Here is a 16,384-nt window from a genome sequence, read left to right as displayed (position 1 = left end):
TCATGGTTGTTATAAAACTGTTTCATCCTGTTTTAAATTACCTTTCAAATTCCTGCTTATTTCTATGCATGATTTAAATGTCATTCTTTTTTTGTGTAGGGCATGCACATATCACCGACTTCAATATTGCTTCTCTGGTCAATCAAGGTACTAAGATCACAACAGTTGCTGGGACAAAGCCTTATATGGGTACGTGTTCTCCATGTTTTGTTTTTTAATATAATAACACATTGTAATTTGTTCTAAAATTTGATTATTACTTTAAGGGTGTATATCTGTATCAGAGTCATTGATACTGAAAGCCATTTCATTATACAGCCATTCCCAGAATGCTATTAAGCTGCTCTAGTACTTTCACTTATGGCAACATCTTCATTGCAGAACCAAAACCGCATGACAAATCAGCTGAACAGAAGCCAGTATTGTGCCTTCAAAGATTTGTGTGGTGTTTGTGCTTGGCAAGATCTGAGAGAACAAGGCAGATGTCTGCAAACGTACTGTGCCATAAACAATATAGATAATATACTAATGCTTGAATGTGCAAAGAAGCCTTTTGCGAGACAAAGGGAAATTATATAATTTACTTAAAGATTACATTGACCAGATTTTTTAAAGAATCAGGGAGCAATAATTACAGCATTATATACAGCTGTTAATTTAGTTACCGGTACTTGGAAAGATTTGATTGCTACAGATGAACATCACATGCCATTTGAACAACAAAAGCATAGCAATGAATGTGAACCCACTGCTAACTGAACACCAACTTATATGCCCTTCTGCATGGGGTGGAGCTTCAAGGGGGAACCCAGGAAAAGTGAGGCCTTCTTAAAAAGAAAAGATCTACTGCATAAGGGCATCCGTTTCTCCTACACCAATTTTGCTCTAGATGTATTCAGAGGACATACTAATCATTTCTTTTTATTTTTTTATGTGTAAGAGCCTGCAGTGCTAGTAGAATTTACTTCCGTAAATTGTATTTGAACACCCCTTTTTTTGGCATAGTACTAAATTGGATGTCCCTATAAATATATAAACATCAATCTTTAAAAAAATGAGTCCGCTGAAACTAATATCTAAGTTATGGGTGAAGCCAAGTGGACTAAGCCAGCCTCTGGCTTCGTATACTCCAATCTCCTTGAGAGTTTTGGTGTTGCAGCATCTCCTGTTACATTTTCCTTGTTCAAATTTTTTTATTGAAGGAAAGAACAATAAATCATAATAGGATGCATCAAAGAGAAGTCTTCCCCCAGGATAGGGTAGGCAATAGTAGTATATTGACTTAATGCAGAGGTAGGAATGCAGCCCTTTGTAACACAATGTACAGGTCCATTTGTTTTTTTTAAAAAGAATTGTCGTGTAAGGTTGTTAGTTTAACTGAGCGAGGAACTCTGTTCCATTTCCTGTAATAAGAGTGGAGTAAACACTGACTTTATTAATGCTAAATGTCCTTATTTTTATAACATTTATATAAAATCTAATGACAAGTATACAAGTAATCACAGCCATGATTACCATTACCATGGTTACCATTAGAAGGAGCATTATTACTTGTGTTGTCTTTAATTATTAATTTTGTTGCTAATTAAACTTTTAAACATAAAACTGGTGAGAAACAAGGCAAAAGACCATTTGTGCTGACCATTTAATGTCTTGGTTTGTAATTAGCTGTTGAATTTACTCTTTTGGTTGGAAGATGTCACTGAGAGAAAATGGTTCTCTTCGCCAGTGTTCCCCTCACCCTACATGATCCCTTTCGACCCCACTGGTTCAGTATTTTGAAGTGGACTGTTGCTTAGCAGCTAAGGATACTGACACTCTGTTGTTTAATATAGTTGGAGTGGTTTTGCTACCAGCACCCTACCCACTTTTTCACCCCACTCTGGCCCGCTGATGCAATTTCCTTTAGGTGCCATCTTTGAACTATCAGTTGCCTAAAGCTGGCAATACATTATACATTTTTTTTATTTAATTCCCTTTAGATTTACCTTCATCTATGTAGTGCAAGGGCCTGCCTGATTGCATACAAATTGAAAGTGTTTAGGTTTGACCTCATATTATGGTTTTGGTAAATCTAAGGGAAAGTTTTACCATAAAATTGAATAATGTATGGGCAGCCTAAGAGATCAGGACACCAACATTGGGGGAGACATCAGCAGACAGAAGAGACTTTCAACTAAACTCACTTTAGTTAAAGTGAGTTACTCGCAGTGATGCTGCATGTTCTCAACTGCGAGGATAACGGGGAGGAGGGACGTTCTGTTCCCCTGTAATGCCCATGCTACAGCTCATATTTCAAACTTTGGGACCACCAACATAATTTCTCCATTGGACTGCTCTAGAGCAGGGATGCGCTCAACTGCCCTGGGTTCAGTTTCAAGCAGAAAATAGGCATTTTTTATTTGACATAATCGTTTCCCATTTATTTTCATCATTTTCAATTCAGGTTTCGGCCAGCATATGAACTTCGTTGGATGCTTGAATTCCATTGAAGTCAATTGGAGCCAAATATGTCAAATCAAAAATGCCCACTTCTTGGGCTAATAGGCAAAGGGTTGTTAAAGAAGTTGAGCACCCTTGCTTTATAAAATGCATACCATACCCTTTGAGTCTGGTATGGATTTTAAGGGGGTAACCCATCTAGACTCCCAAGAACCATCCTCCAACTTACTGCAGGCAGAAAGCTTAAATTGTGTGGTATTACACAGCCACCTATGTGTGCAGGATTACACATAGAGTGCAATAGAGGCTATTACTGATGATGACTCAGGTTAGAACCCTGTGATGATGTAACATGATTGGGTAATTAGGATATATGCACTTGGGTATGTGGTGTGGAGTGTAACACAACGGGCTGTTTTTATATAGCAGAAAAAATGTATCTTGGACTCTTTTAACAGATTTTGGTCTGGTGCTCCTGTCTGTATTTATATGGTTCAAACTTTTCTTTTGGGTCCATGCACACTGGCTTAAATAATGCTGCTTGTACAGGAATTTGGCATTTTGCCTGTAGAGGCAGCTCAATGTTATCCTAAGTGTCCATACACATTAGGACGTTTAGAGGCATATTTTAAGCTCAGTGTTTAGAGGCAGGAATAAAAAACCCTTCTGGTTTGTATTTTTGAGAAGAGTTTTCTGGCAGAAAAAAACACTACATGCTAATAAACGCTCCTAAACACCTGTACAAAAATGTTCTATATGAGCGTTTTTTCAGCCAAAAGAACTAGTGTGTTTTTTTAAGCCCAATGTGCATGGATCCTTAATCTGTTTTATTCTGTAGCAAATAGCCAATATCTGTGCACCTTTTCCTTGTTGTCTTTGTATGTTTTACTTATGTATATATTTCTGTGCACTGCCCACCTAGGGATATTACATCAAAAAATAGGTTGCCATCTGTGTACTAAGCTAAGAATTAATAACTCCTAGAAAGATTGCTGCATTATACTAGTAGTGTCTGTATGCTCATTTGCAAGTTTGCTGATAATCTGTGTGAGATGGCATTGAGAGGCTGTGTTTTCTTGTTCTTTATAATTGCAGTAGGTGGCTAACAGAGTACAAGATGGTTAATAGAATTGCATGCAAATTAGCCTAATTGTGTAGAGTCTATCATATCCGCCATAAGCGGGAGCAGATCTCGCTGCCAGCAACAGATGTGTGTGTGGTTGGCTAGCAGACCAGTCAACTGACAAACTGCATCAAGTCATATGTCTGAGGAACATGGGCAGTAGAAAAGGTGAAAGTGTGCACAGAATAGCTTGGGCAATCTTGGAAGTGCATAATGCCGCGTACACACGAGCGGACTTTTCAGCATCAAAGGTCCGACGGTCTTTCCGACGGACTTTCGACGGCGTTACGACGGACTTTCAAACGACCGACTTGCCCACACACGAACGGACTAAAGTACGTTCAAAAGTCTGTTGGTTTGAACGTGATTGCGTACGAAAGGACTAGAATAAGGAAGTTCATAGCCAGTAGCCAATAGCTGCCCTTGCGTCCTTTTTTGTCCGTCAGACTAGCATACAGACGAACTGATTTTTCGACCGGACTCGAGTCCGTCAGAAAGATTTGAAACATGTTCCAAATCTAAAGTCCGTCTGATTTTCAACAGAAAAAGTCCACTGAAGGTCCGATGAAGCCCACACACGGTCGGATTGTCCGATGGATTTGTTCCGTCGGACCAGTCCGGTCGAAAAGTCTGGTCATGTGTACGCGGCTTAAGAATCACCTAGCTGCTACACAATCCTTAGAGTGCACAAGATTGTATGCAAGATTTGTATCTGCCTTTGATTTGTATTCTCTGAGAGACACTCTGTGGGCACATGCAGACCAACCAGGCCTGCTGTCCCAAAGACTGGTCTACCATGCTGCTTCACGTTTACTGGCTTTGAAATGGAAGTCCTGAGAGAGCAGGGTCTCTCTAACTCTGTTATTCTGACATTGCTCAAAGCTAGGAAATCAACCTTTTGCAAGTTCCATCATCGCTTTTGGAAGGATTACTTCACATTTTAAAAGACACAGAAGTTTTATCCTAGACAATACTCAGTGGGACCAAACCTGTTCTTCTAAACTGGTCTGGAGCAACATGTGTCCTTGAACACCCTGTGTTGTCTAGTGTTGACTTTGGCCACTCTCCTCAGACACTCCTGGCCACTCATTCCCTGGTAAAGGCCTTTGTTAAGTGGGTGGCTAAAATCACTTCTCCTGTTTTCACACCTGTCCTACCTTGGGATCTATATTTGGTCCTGTCAGCTTTACAGAAGTCTTTCTTTAAGCCTACTCAGGATATTCCTTTGGCTGTTCCCTACTCGTATGGTAGTTTTTCTTGTGTCAGCAAAGTTAGTCTCAGAACTGGTGTGTTTAACTTGTAAAGAATCCTTCCTTGTTCTTTACAAATACAAGTTTGTTTTAGAGCCCTGAGCCTCATTTTTCCCTAAGGTGGTTTCCTTTTTCCACCTTAATGCCTTCTCTTTGTCCTGCTCCAAAGCACCTCAAACAGAGCTCTCTACATTGTTTAGAGGTAGTACGCACAGTGAGAGTTTATCTCTTGGTCACTGTGTCCATCCAAATCTCAGATTCTCTGTTTGTCCTGCCTGCAGGCTTCTGACATGGCTGTCCTGCATTTCATTGCAGCATCTCTAGGTGGATTAGGTAGGTTATCCCTGAGGCTTTACCCATTGAAGGTTAGTAATTCTCCTTTCCATGTTAAAGCTCATTCGACTGATTCAATCAGTTGATGCCTCTTGGGCTTTTCAGCACCAAGTGTCTGTTTCTCAAATATGCAATACTACTGCACAGAGCAGGTAAGTATAACATATTTATTGTTTTAATAAAAATAACCTGAAGGTTTGCAATCACTTTATTGTCACTTTAAATATTTGGCTTGGACTAAGCTGGTCCAAATGAACTGTATTCATTACAAAACGATGTGACCGCTGGATGTGTTGTAATGGATCATTCAGCATTAGCTGAATACAGTAAGTTTTTCCGGGAGCAGTATGGGAAACTTACCATCTGTTGCTGAATATAAAGTTAGCCAGGCTTAATGCTTCTCCACTATTCCCTAGAAGCCTTTCATTTGTATTAATGAATACAAGGCTTCCTCTAATTGGTCGAGGTAAAGGTCGGGACATCTTCCAATCAGAAGAAACCTTGTATTCATTGATAAAGTATATGGTTTCTCCTGCATGGTGGAGAAGCACTAAGTTCAACTCTCTTTATATCTGGCAGCAGACTGAAAGTCATCCGTACTGCTGCCGTAACACAGCACTGCTTGCTGTATGTATATAATGCTACTAGGGTACATTACAGCACACCCAACAGCCACATGATTCTGTAATGGAAAGAGGTTGTTTGGTCCAGTTTGGCACAAACAAATAATTTAAGTAACATTACATATGGAATTGTATTTTACCAAGAAGTGTTGACTAAAGCAGACACATTTATAAACTCACTTTTAAGTGTGACACTGATGCAATGGTTACAAAGCATAAAAGGGTACAGCTTGATTATACCCAACATTACATTTAGTTTGAAAAATGTTCATACATTTTAAGAAAATGTACTCTTCCTTACTTACAATATATGTTTGCATAATCTCAAATATAGTTTTATGTACATATTGTGTACTCATTACCACTTGTGTTTTTTGTACAGCTCCAGAAATGTTTTACCCAAGAGAACAAATTTGTTACAATTTTGCTGTTGACTGGTGGTCTTTAGGAGTTACCGCATATGAGCTTCTAAGAGGCAGGGTGAGTTCATAAGACTTTTGTGTGATCTTTTGTGCTTATAGTTTTTTACTAACATTCACTGTATGTGATCAGTCCAGGGCTTTTTTTCTCAGAAAATAGGTACAGGAACCCCCCCTTTCTGAGCCACCCCTTTTCTCCACCCCTACTCACCTCCGAGCACCGTTCCTTGGTTCCATCCCCTACCCAGTACTGCCCTTTTAGACAATACGGAACGAAGTATCAATTTGTTGTGCTAAGTAATCCGTAAGGAATTTGGTAATTATAACAAGAAAAGCAGTAAAATAGAACCCCTGCAGCCAGTAACAATAGAGCCTCCACCAGCAACAATAGAGCCCCTGCCAGCAACAATAGACCACCCCACCACAGAAAATCCCCCCCAGCAACAATAGACTCTCAGCAGAAGCAGTAGATCTCCCCACAGCCAGCATCATTAAATTCTCTGGCAGCCAGCAACAATAGACCCCTCCCTCAACAGTAGATCTCTCCCAGCAACAACTGACTCCCCAGCAATATAAGACCCACCCTCAGCAACAGCAGGTCTTCCACCAGCAACAATAGACTTCCTCAGAAACAATAGACCCCCATGCAAAAATAGATACCCTCCAGCTAGAATAGATCCCCTAGCAGTGAGTATCAATAGACCCTGCAGCAAACCCCAGCACCACTTGCTGTCAATGGTGAAGGTGCCGGAACTGCGTTCCCCCGCGTTCCCGCTGAAAAAAAGCCCTGGATCAGTCTAAACTTAAAAACATAATTTGAAAGCATGGAACTCTAAGGACATATTTATGGTGGTCTTGGTTCTGGGGACCATATGGAAAGTCAGGGGGACATAGCAGTACTTCTGACTTTTCCCCACGGTACCAAAAAATGTTCTTGTTACTGTTGTCTCTGTCTCTACTGGAGAGTTTTCATCTCACTTTCTGGCTGGGGGGACCACTAAGGAATTAATGGAAATTTCTCCAACAGAAATATTTAGTAGTAGTTAATCACATTTAAATGAAATTGTTCTGAAATGTTGAAGACGTTTTTTAGCCTCTTCAAAGCCACTTCTTCAGTTCTGAGTGTAAGGAAAATACTTCAGTCTTTATATGCACACAGGATTCCCTGACACCTTGATCCATTACAATGAAAAGGAAGATGCTTTGTCCAACAACAGTGTGGGAGTTGTAAATAGTGTGTAACTACTCTGTTTTTGTAACATAACCTCAACCTTTGTGTCAGGTAGGCTTCACAGGTGTTAATCCTGGCTGAAGGTATACATTGTTGTCAAAACACAGGGGTAGAGACATTTAGACAGTGATTCATACAAGTAAAAAACTAGCAGAGGTTCCTTCCAAATTCTGCCCATTACTAAAACCAATTTAACCAAATCATCAGTTACAGTATTGTTGTTAGTTTTTCTTTTGGTAGCCACTTAGGCTGGCCATACATGGTTCGAATCTCAACCGATTCATCAGGAACTGGCCGAGATATGAACAGGTACTGGGAAGGCTGAATGTACCAAGATGATCGATTGATCAACTTGGGTACAACCAGCCTGCCAGATTCTCTTGCAATTGCTGATTATCCTGTCAGCGCTGTCTGCATTGATGGAGAAATTATGCAAATTTCTTTCCTGCAACCGTGGTTGTGGGAAAGAAATTTGCATCGTGTATGGCCTGCCTAAGTTCTGGTTTTCAGATTGCTTCAAATGATATGCACATCCATTATTTATTGCATGCTGGCTGGGGATCCCAATACTGCCTCTCCTATTGTGCAGTGTCATCCTATCTGTGTGTTATCAGCCAAAACCAGATTACATTATAAAAAAATTTTTAGGAGCTTCCATCGTCTACTTTGCAATGGATCCCTGCTTCTGGGTCTGAAACATGGCCAGGACAGAAGTGCCTCTGCCTGCATGCACAGCTTTCTGCTGGCCACAGATGAAAGCTCATAAAAGGTATGCATTTGTTTAGTTCCTGACATTCTTATGGCTAATTTAAACTTAATTAGATTTAATTTAATCAAATCTCTAAACAACTTGTGTAGCATTGTAACAGTAATTTTCTTGTATGTGCCTAGAATGAAGCCTACCCCTGCTTTCACTAAAAGCTGAGAAGTATAGTCAATCCTAGCCAAATACAGTAATTGATGGCTTTTCTTCTGTTCTTTGTAAAATAAAAAAATGCTTTTTGTTATTACTGTTTTCCAGAGACCTTTTCACATACATTCAAGCACTGCAGCAACAGACATTGTCCACGTGTTTCATACAGCAACTGTTACCTATCCACCTGCCTGGTCTCAGGAAATGATTTCAATATTGCACAAGGTAAGATGTAATGCAGTGTATAATTTCAAGGGATGGTGACATTTGCTTTTTCTTTTCTTGTTTGGTGGAGGACCAACAGGGAAGTTCTTCCCAAGAGGAAGATTGGGGGTGTTTTCTAAACAATAAGCCATCAAAGGGTTACCTTACTTAGATCTTTCTCTGAAGAATTTCCATCACTTTTCCTAAAACATCACCTATGCACTGCCATAAAACCCTCTTGGAATTATACCATGCCCAACTTTGTACAGAATGTGTACTTGTCTCTAATGACCTTCAATTAAGTGTCCATCATTGTCAACAGGAAGTCCAGTGAATGATGGCACCCAATCATAGTACACTTCTGCAACGGTCATACCTCATGCCAACAGATCATCAAAAATTTAAGAAGTATCTTCAGCCGCCACCTTTCATAGCATCTACATAAACTCATTATGCATTTAAACAGATGTTTTTGTGACTTGCTCCAGTGTTTTTACTATGTTTTTATTGGGTCTTCCATGGTTCTGTTTCACCATATTTATAAAATGGGAGTGGTTAAACAATCAATTTTATACAAATAAAAGTGACAGAATTGTAATTCTACCTTTTAACAGGGTTATCATATCTAAAACAATATTTCATTATCATATTTTTTTCTCAATAATTTGTTGCCATACATTTTCCCCAAAATAACAGTGCAAATATATTGATTATTTTTACTGGTTATTCTTCTTGGAAGCATTAGAAGATCTAGTGGCTGTCGTTGCATGCATTCACCATCTGTCAGCAGTCATGCTGACCTCCCATTGTTAGGTTTACTGCAAGTTTCAGTTAATATTTTCAGCTTCTTATTTCCTCAGCTATTTTCCTAGTGGCTTTACAGTGTCTTTTCCCCAGCTGTGTAATTCACATAATCACAAAACAGATTATTTAGACAATTACCTGGGGAGTCTGGAACATTTCCTTGTCCCTACTGTCTTTTTCTGTATCAGTCACATCAAAGGCTGAGAATTTATACGTTTACATTCTACAAGTACTGTTATTCTAAAAAAAAAAACAAAAAAAACAACAAAAAACATAGGGTTAACTCTAAAAAAAAACAACACTGCAGGAAACATCAGTTTTTTACAGAGGAGTTTATCCATTTTTATTTTTTAATTAAACATACTGTACTTTGCAGTAAAAGAGCTCTTGACAAACATGAAAAAGTCTAATGCCCTGTACACACGATCAGACATTCCGACAACAAAATCCATCGGATTTTTTCTGACGAATGTTGTCTCAAACTTGTCTCGCATACACACGGTCGCACAAAGTTGGTCGGAAATTCCAAACGTCAAGAACGCAGTGACGTACAACACGTACGAGCAGCCAAGAAAATGAATTTCAATAGCCAGTGCTGCTCTTCTGCTTGATTCCGAGCATGCGTGGCACTTTATGTGTCGGAATTGTCTACACACGATCAGAATTTACGCGATCGAATTTTGTTGACGGAAAATTTTATAGCCTGCTCTTAAACTTCGTGTGTCGGAAATTCCGATGGAAAATGTCCGATGGAGCCTACACACGGTCGGAATTTCCGACAACAAGCTCCGATCGCACATTTTCAGTGTCATTCCAATAAGCAGCAGAGCAGCCAGAGAAGAGCAGGGAAGTTACCATAATGTCACTATTTGGAAGCTCATTATGCCTGTTAAGAAATGTGAGCCATGGCATCCAGGTGTGTGCGGTAAGGGCACAGAGCATCGCCGCCAAGCAGAAAGATGTCAGCGTACAGAATGAAAAGAAAAACACAAAACCATGGACACAGTTTGACTGGGGGGATGCTCTCTCTTAATTCCCAGTGGACAGAGGATGAGATTATGATTAGAGACAGCGTCCGAGTTTACTGCCAAGGGAAGCTGATACCTAGAATTCTCATGGCTAATCAGCAAGAAGCATTTGACCAGGAGATTATATCCAAACTGGTATTAGCAGGTTATTGAACCATGCGCTGGAAGCTTGTTGTATGCAGAGTATATCTTTACTTTCATGGAGGGTAGCAAAGCATGTTTTGATCATGGAACAGGAAACACAGAGGATACAACTACACACATTTAGGAACGAAGGTACTTCCTCTAAATACATTACCATAGAATACACATTATAACACTGCAGTGCCACCTGCTGGATAGATAGGTATAATGCATGTATATAGTTCACAGTACTTTACATTGAATGCTTTTGTCCTCCCAATAGCTGGTAGAGCTAAGTGTCCTGGGTTCTACAATTAAAGGTTACGGTTGTGTCCTGGGATTTCCTACGTGGCATATGGGATCTTGGCGAGGGAGGTGGAGAAGGTGGACAGCAACTCTCTCTCAGTGAGGAGTGTTCAGCCCTAGTTGATTATGTATCTAATTGTCACCTATGGGTCAAAGGAAGAGAAACAGAAATATCTGCCCAGATTGGCAAGAGGAGAGTTGCTGGGCTGCTTTGGCCTCACAGAATCAAGTCATGGCAGTGCTCCAGCTGGAATGGAGACCAGAGCACGATGCAACCCAACTAGCAAAACCTATATATTTTACAGATCTGAAACCTGGATCACTAATTCCCCCATTGCAGACCTGTGTGTTGTGTGGGCAGTGTGTGAAGATCTCAAAGTTCATGGCTTCCTAATAGAGAGAGGAAAAAGGGGTCTGTGTCATGTACCTAGTAGATGAGCCCAATATGCAGAGGAAGGCCTCTTACGCCCTTGACTAGCGGCCCCTAATAGAGTGAACAGGAGGCACGGGAGTACAGGGTAGCACGAGTGCCTGGCAGGATCAACAGCTGGGAAGTAGGTCTGGAGTTCCGGATGATGCTGTGGCTGGGAGCCAGCAGATTGGAGACAGCAGACTTGGCTGAAGACTGGAACAGGCTCGTGTCAGGAAGCCACACACAGGATACAGAGAGGAGGTTCCAGAGACTAGAACACAGGAAGGTCAGATGTCTTGGATGTGCCAAAATGCCTGGCTAACACATGGTCATGACAGAGTTCAAGTATGGTGACCCGGAGACTCTCAGGTATGAAGATTTTGTCATCGTGCCAAAACAGGCCATCTTTTGCCAGCAACTTTGCTTCAGGGGGAGGAGAAATTTCAACGGAAGCCTGTTTGACCCAGGATAGTAGATCTTCCTGTATTAGAAGAAATTTTTCCGTGGACAGAATGGTATCTGGGGATACAGTTGCTTTAGAGTCATTGAACATGCAAGACAAGGCATCTGGTTTCGTGTTCTTCGAGCCGGGCCGGTAGGTGACATGGAATGAGAATCTGGAAAAGAATGCCCACCTGATCTTCGTAAAGTTGAGTCATGACATCGAAGAACGTGGTCGGGTTAGTCAGTTCTGCTGATTTTTGTTCAAGAAGGCAGTGTGCCCAAGACTGAGGCTCATTCCGTAGCAGGGAAATCACAAAGCCCACTTTGGTAGCCTCTAAAGAGAAGGCACATGGCTGCAGAGCAAAATAAAGTTCACAGGAGTTGCGGAAGGCCCTTCATTTGCTGCGTTCTCCTGAGAACCTTTCAGGTGTAGGTAAACAAGGTTCAGGGGGGAGCATCACTACTGCTGGTGGAGCAGGTGCTGTGGCGGCTGAGGGATGTGGAGGCCCCTGGGTTACAGCAGGAGATGAAAGTGATTGAACATGTACCTCCAAATAGGTATAGCCGTCTTGTAAGCTCTTGACAGCCTGTGTCAGGCCTGCCAGATGTAAACAAAGTTCATCCATAAGAGAAGTTCCTTGCTCGGGCTCAGACATGGCTGTCTGATACTGTCACGTAACTAGTAGATGAGCCCGATATGCAGAGGAAGGCCTCTCTTACGCCCATGACTTGCGGCCCCTAAAAGAATGAACAGGTGGTGCAGGAGTACAGGGTAGAACGAGTACTTGGCAGGATCAATAGCTGTGAAGTAGGTCTGGAGTTCCGGATGATGCTGTGGCTGGGAGTCAGCAGATCGGAGACAGCAGACTTGGCTGAAGACTGGAACAGGCTCGTGTCAGGAAGCCACACACAGGATACAGAGAGGAGGTTCCAGAGACTAGAACACAGGAAGGTCAGGTAGGCCGGGTCATACACAGACTGGAACAGATGCAGGAGACTTGCGCTGTTTCCGGGGCTGAAGGTGTTCCTTTCAATGGAATGAAGTGCGCCATCTTGGACAGCCGGTCCACCACCACGAAAATGGTGGTATGACCCTCTGCAGGAGGAAGTTCTACAATGAAGTCCATGGATATCATTTTCCAAGGCCTATCTGGAACAGGTAGTGGTTTAAGCAAGCCCCAGGCCTTGGTTCTATTACTCTTGCTTCGGATACAGGTGGTGCAAGATTTCACATATCTCTTACAGTCTTTTGCTACTTGGGGCCACCAGATTGTGTAGAACTACTGTTCCCAGCAAGTCTTTCCTGACAGTCTGTCTATCCAAAACATTGAAGGGAAGTTTGTCTGAGAGCTTCCACCATTGGTAGGATTCTGATGGATGATGTAGAAATACCGGAGGAAAATCTTCTGCTCAATGTGTCTGGTATAGGGGGCCATTTAGTTGTCTGAATAACGCCTTATATGGAATAACTTGGGGTGCTCTTGGTGCTCTGGGTGCTGCAGAGTTCTGTTTCCATTTAGATGGCATATGTGCTAACAGAGATCACCATCGGTCTGCAGGCCTACTTACAGCAGGGGAGACTGAAAGACATGGACAAAGATGCTCCAGAAATGATCTCACTTTTGAAGAGGAACTCATGTAGATTTGGATATCGCTTGGCCTTTGATATCGCTCATTAGGCTCAGGATATGCTTGGCGGGAATGGGATTTGTGAGGAGTACCACAAAATCAGAGGTGTTATGAACCTGGAGGCTGTGAACACATATGAAGGTACACATGGTGCCCATGCTTTGATCCTGGGATGAGCTATAACCAGATTACAGGTTTTAACAAAATAAGAAATCCTAAGCAATCAGTCTGATGTTTTCAAACAGTTAATGGATGTATTACTAGACTGCCAGCCAGAGTTCTGGTCATTAGTTACAGACATTCAAAGTACAGCAGGATTTCCAATGGACTTTGCCATACTACACATTTGAAAATGCAGTTTATATCCCAACATTTCATTAGTGACATGCAGACACAATTGATATTATTTGCTTTTTGTTGATTCTGGTTGTCACTCAACTACAGTAGATCATCTATAAATACAATCACATTTTTATGTCTTTGTGTTCAAAATGTATCTTCTTCTCTTCCCTACCTACATCTTTCTCATCATCATCATTTTCCTTCTTGTCCTTCTTTCTTCTTCCTTTTTTATATACATAGGAAAAAGCAAACACTTGAAAAACAACATGCCAAATAATATACACAAGGGTCAATCCACTAAGAGGGGTTTAACTACTTTTTTATATCATGATCGTTTTCTACCTAAAATGTTGGAAACATAAACCTAAATATTACAAAGGTGTGTAATCCTTATATTTGCGCAAATCTTAATGACAAAGCCTTATTTTCTCATAATTAAGTCACATGTCTAAAAGTAAAGACCCTTATCCTAATGGCAAAGCTTTGTGAATTAGGACAATGTGGTGTTTTATCACCAATTCAAACCGTTCCCTTTCTTGCTTTTCTCAATGGAAAGGTACTGAAACTTACCGCTATTATTGGTCTGAAGCTCATGTTATTTTTAGATGCAATAACCTGTGTTGTAATGTTCTGTGAATTGATTTTGAATTGATTTTATCATACCAGCCATTAAAATAAAGCTGGCAGTGGCTTACTAGAATTAGTGTTGTTAAAAACACCACTTATTACAGGATAAATAAAGTGTTATGTACCTTTGTGAATTGAGCCTTTTAGTGATGTGATTTACGTAAGGTGTGATAGCAAAAAGAAAAACACCTTTGTGAATTGAGGCTTCTGACTTGTGAAAAAATAAATTGCCCAGAGTTTAGTTTGTGCTGTTTATACGCATCCTTTGAATGTGACTGCTTGCTCCTTCAATTCATAAAAGCTATGATGTTTGTCCCACTTTTAGCCTAGCATGTCTGTGACATATGCTTGATATTTTGTCCTTGCTTGTGTTATTTTATAGTGATAAAATAACACAACCATTACTACTTTCAAATGTGCATAATGCATAATGGGCCAATTGGCATAAAACTTTTTTTTATATTTTATCCCACTGTTTCTGACCTTGTAGTGGGCCACTGAATATATATGGGAGACATATGTCAGATGGCTGATAGGTTTCCTAGGCAAGAGGAAGAAGATTCCAGGGAAATACTTGCATTTTTACCATGGATGACAGGGAGCTGAGGAGAACCACAACGACATGCCAAAAAATATCACCAGGCTTGGCAAAAGACGGTGCTCCTGAGTTGGAGAATTTAATATTCAATTAGTTCTTTGTATGCATAAACTACTGATGCAAAATACATTTACTACCTCAGTGTCTACAAAATCTAACAAGTGCAGGTTCTTAGTTCTCATTCACACTACTGTAGCACATGGACGTGTGCAAAATTGTGCTATTTTGCACAAAATGCACGTTTACAAAATGCACAAAAAACATAAGAATATCCATTTATTGTTAGTGGCACCTTAAACGTGCCAAGTAAGAATCTTGTATTAAAGCACCTGAACACATAAAAAACATGCAGGTAAAATAATGCTTGAAGCTCAAAAAGATGCAACTTCTTTTCTGTGTTTGTTGTTTGTAGGGCAGCCCATTGAAATAAATGGGCTACCCTACATGTGAAGCGTGATAAGGCATATACACTATATTACCAAAAGTATTGTGAGGCCTGCCTTTACATGCCCATTCTTAGTCCGTAGGTTCAAATATTGAGTTGGCCCATCCTTTGCAGCTATAACAGCTTCAACTCTTCTGGGAAGGCTGTCCGCAAGGTTTAGGAGTGTCTATGGGAATGTTTGACCATTCTTCTAGAAGCGCATTTGTAAGGTCAGGCACTGATGTGAACGAGAAGGCCTGGCTCGCAGACTCTGCTCTAATTCATCCCAAAGGTGTTCTATGGGGTTGAGGTCAGGACCAGTCAAGTTCCTCCATCCCAAACTTACTCAACCGTGTCTTAATGGACCTTGCTTTGTGAACTGGTCCAAATCATTTGGTGAAGGGGGGATTATGGTCTGGGGTTGTTTTTCAGGGCTTGGGCTTGGCCCCTTAGTTCCAGTGAAGGTAACTCTTAAGGCGTCAGCATACCAAGACATTTTGGACAATTGAAAGGATCCCAACTTTGTGGTAACAATTTGAGGATGGCCCCTTCGTGTTCCAACCTGACTTGCGCACCAGTGCACAAAGCAAGGTCCATAAAGACATGGATGAGCGCCTTTGGGGTGGAGAAACTTGACTGGCCTGCACAGAGTCCTGACCTCAATGTGATAGAGCACCTTTGTGATGAATTAGAGCAAAGACTGCAAGCCAGGCCTTCTCATCCACAACAGTGCCTGACCTCACAAATGCGCTTCAGATAGAATGGTCAAACATTTCCATAGACACACACCTAAACCTTGTAGACAGCCTTCCCAGAAGAGTTGAAGTTGTTATAGCTGCAAAGGGTGGGCCAACTCAGTGTTGAACCCTACGGACTAAGACTGGGATGCCATTAAAGTTCACATGCGTGTAAAGGCAGGCGCCCCAATACTTTTGGTAATATGTGCAACACCTGATATTATGTGAAAGAAGGCTAAAACTTATTGGTATTAATAAAGTTCTCATCCACATCCTATAAAATATCTGCATTATTCAAAGCACAGTTGGAAAGGACTCCATTAACTCCATAATTACCTCAGAGACCAGACTCACACAGTGCAGCTGCTAGGT

At 41.1% G+C, this 16,384-nt stretch overlaps 1 protein-coding gene and 1 pseudogene across 1 annotated transcript in view; both read left to right on the top strand.

Annotated features, from left to right (window-relative positions):
* The window catches only part of STK32A (serine/threonine kinase 32A), a 313,145-nt gene that overhangs the window by 273,070 nt on the left and 23,691 nt on the right, over positions 1 to 16,384 (top strand). The window contains exons 7-9 of the mRNA XM_073620615.1: positions 100 to 189; positions 6,154 to 6,251; positions 8,443 to 8,559. Of these exons, the coding sequence (XP_073476716.1) occupies positions 100 to 189; positions 6,154 to 6,251; positions 8,443 to 8,559 (305 nt within the window). The remainder of the gene's footprint in view (positions 1 to 99; positions 190 to 6,153; positions 6,252 to 8,442; positions 8,560 to 16,384) is intronic.
* LOC141131149 (glutaryl-CoA dehydrogenase, mitochondrial-like) lies at positions 10,202 to 13,493 on the top strand (annotated as a pseudogene).

This window comes from Aquarana catesbeiana, linkage group LG03 (assembly GCF_042186555.1).
Source record: "Aquarana catesbeiana isolate 2022-GZ linkage group LG03, ASM4218655v1, whole genome shotgun sequence".
NCBI classification, from domain to species: domain Eukaryota; kingdom Metazoa; phylum Chordata; class Amphibia; order Anura; family Ranidae; genus Aquarana; species Aquarana catesbeiana.
The sequence above is the reverse complement of the archived record's forward strand: the minus strand, read 5'-3'. Positions and strand labels throughout refer to the sequence as shown.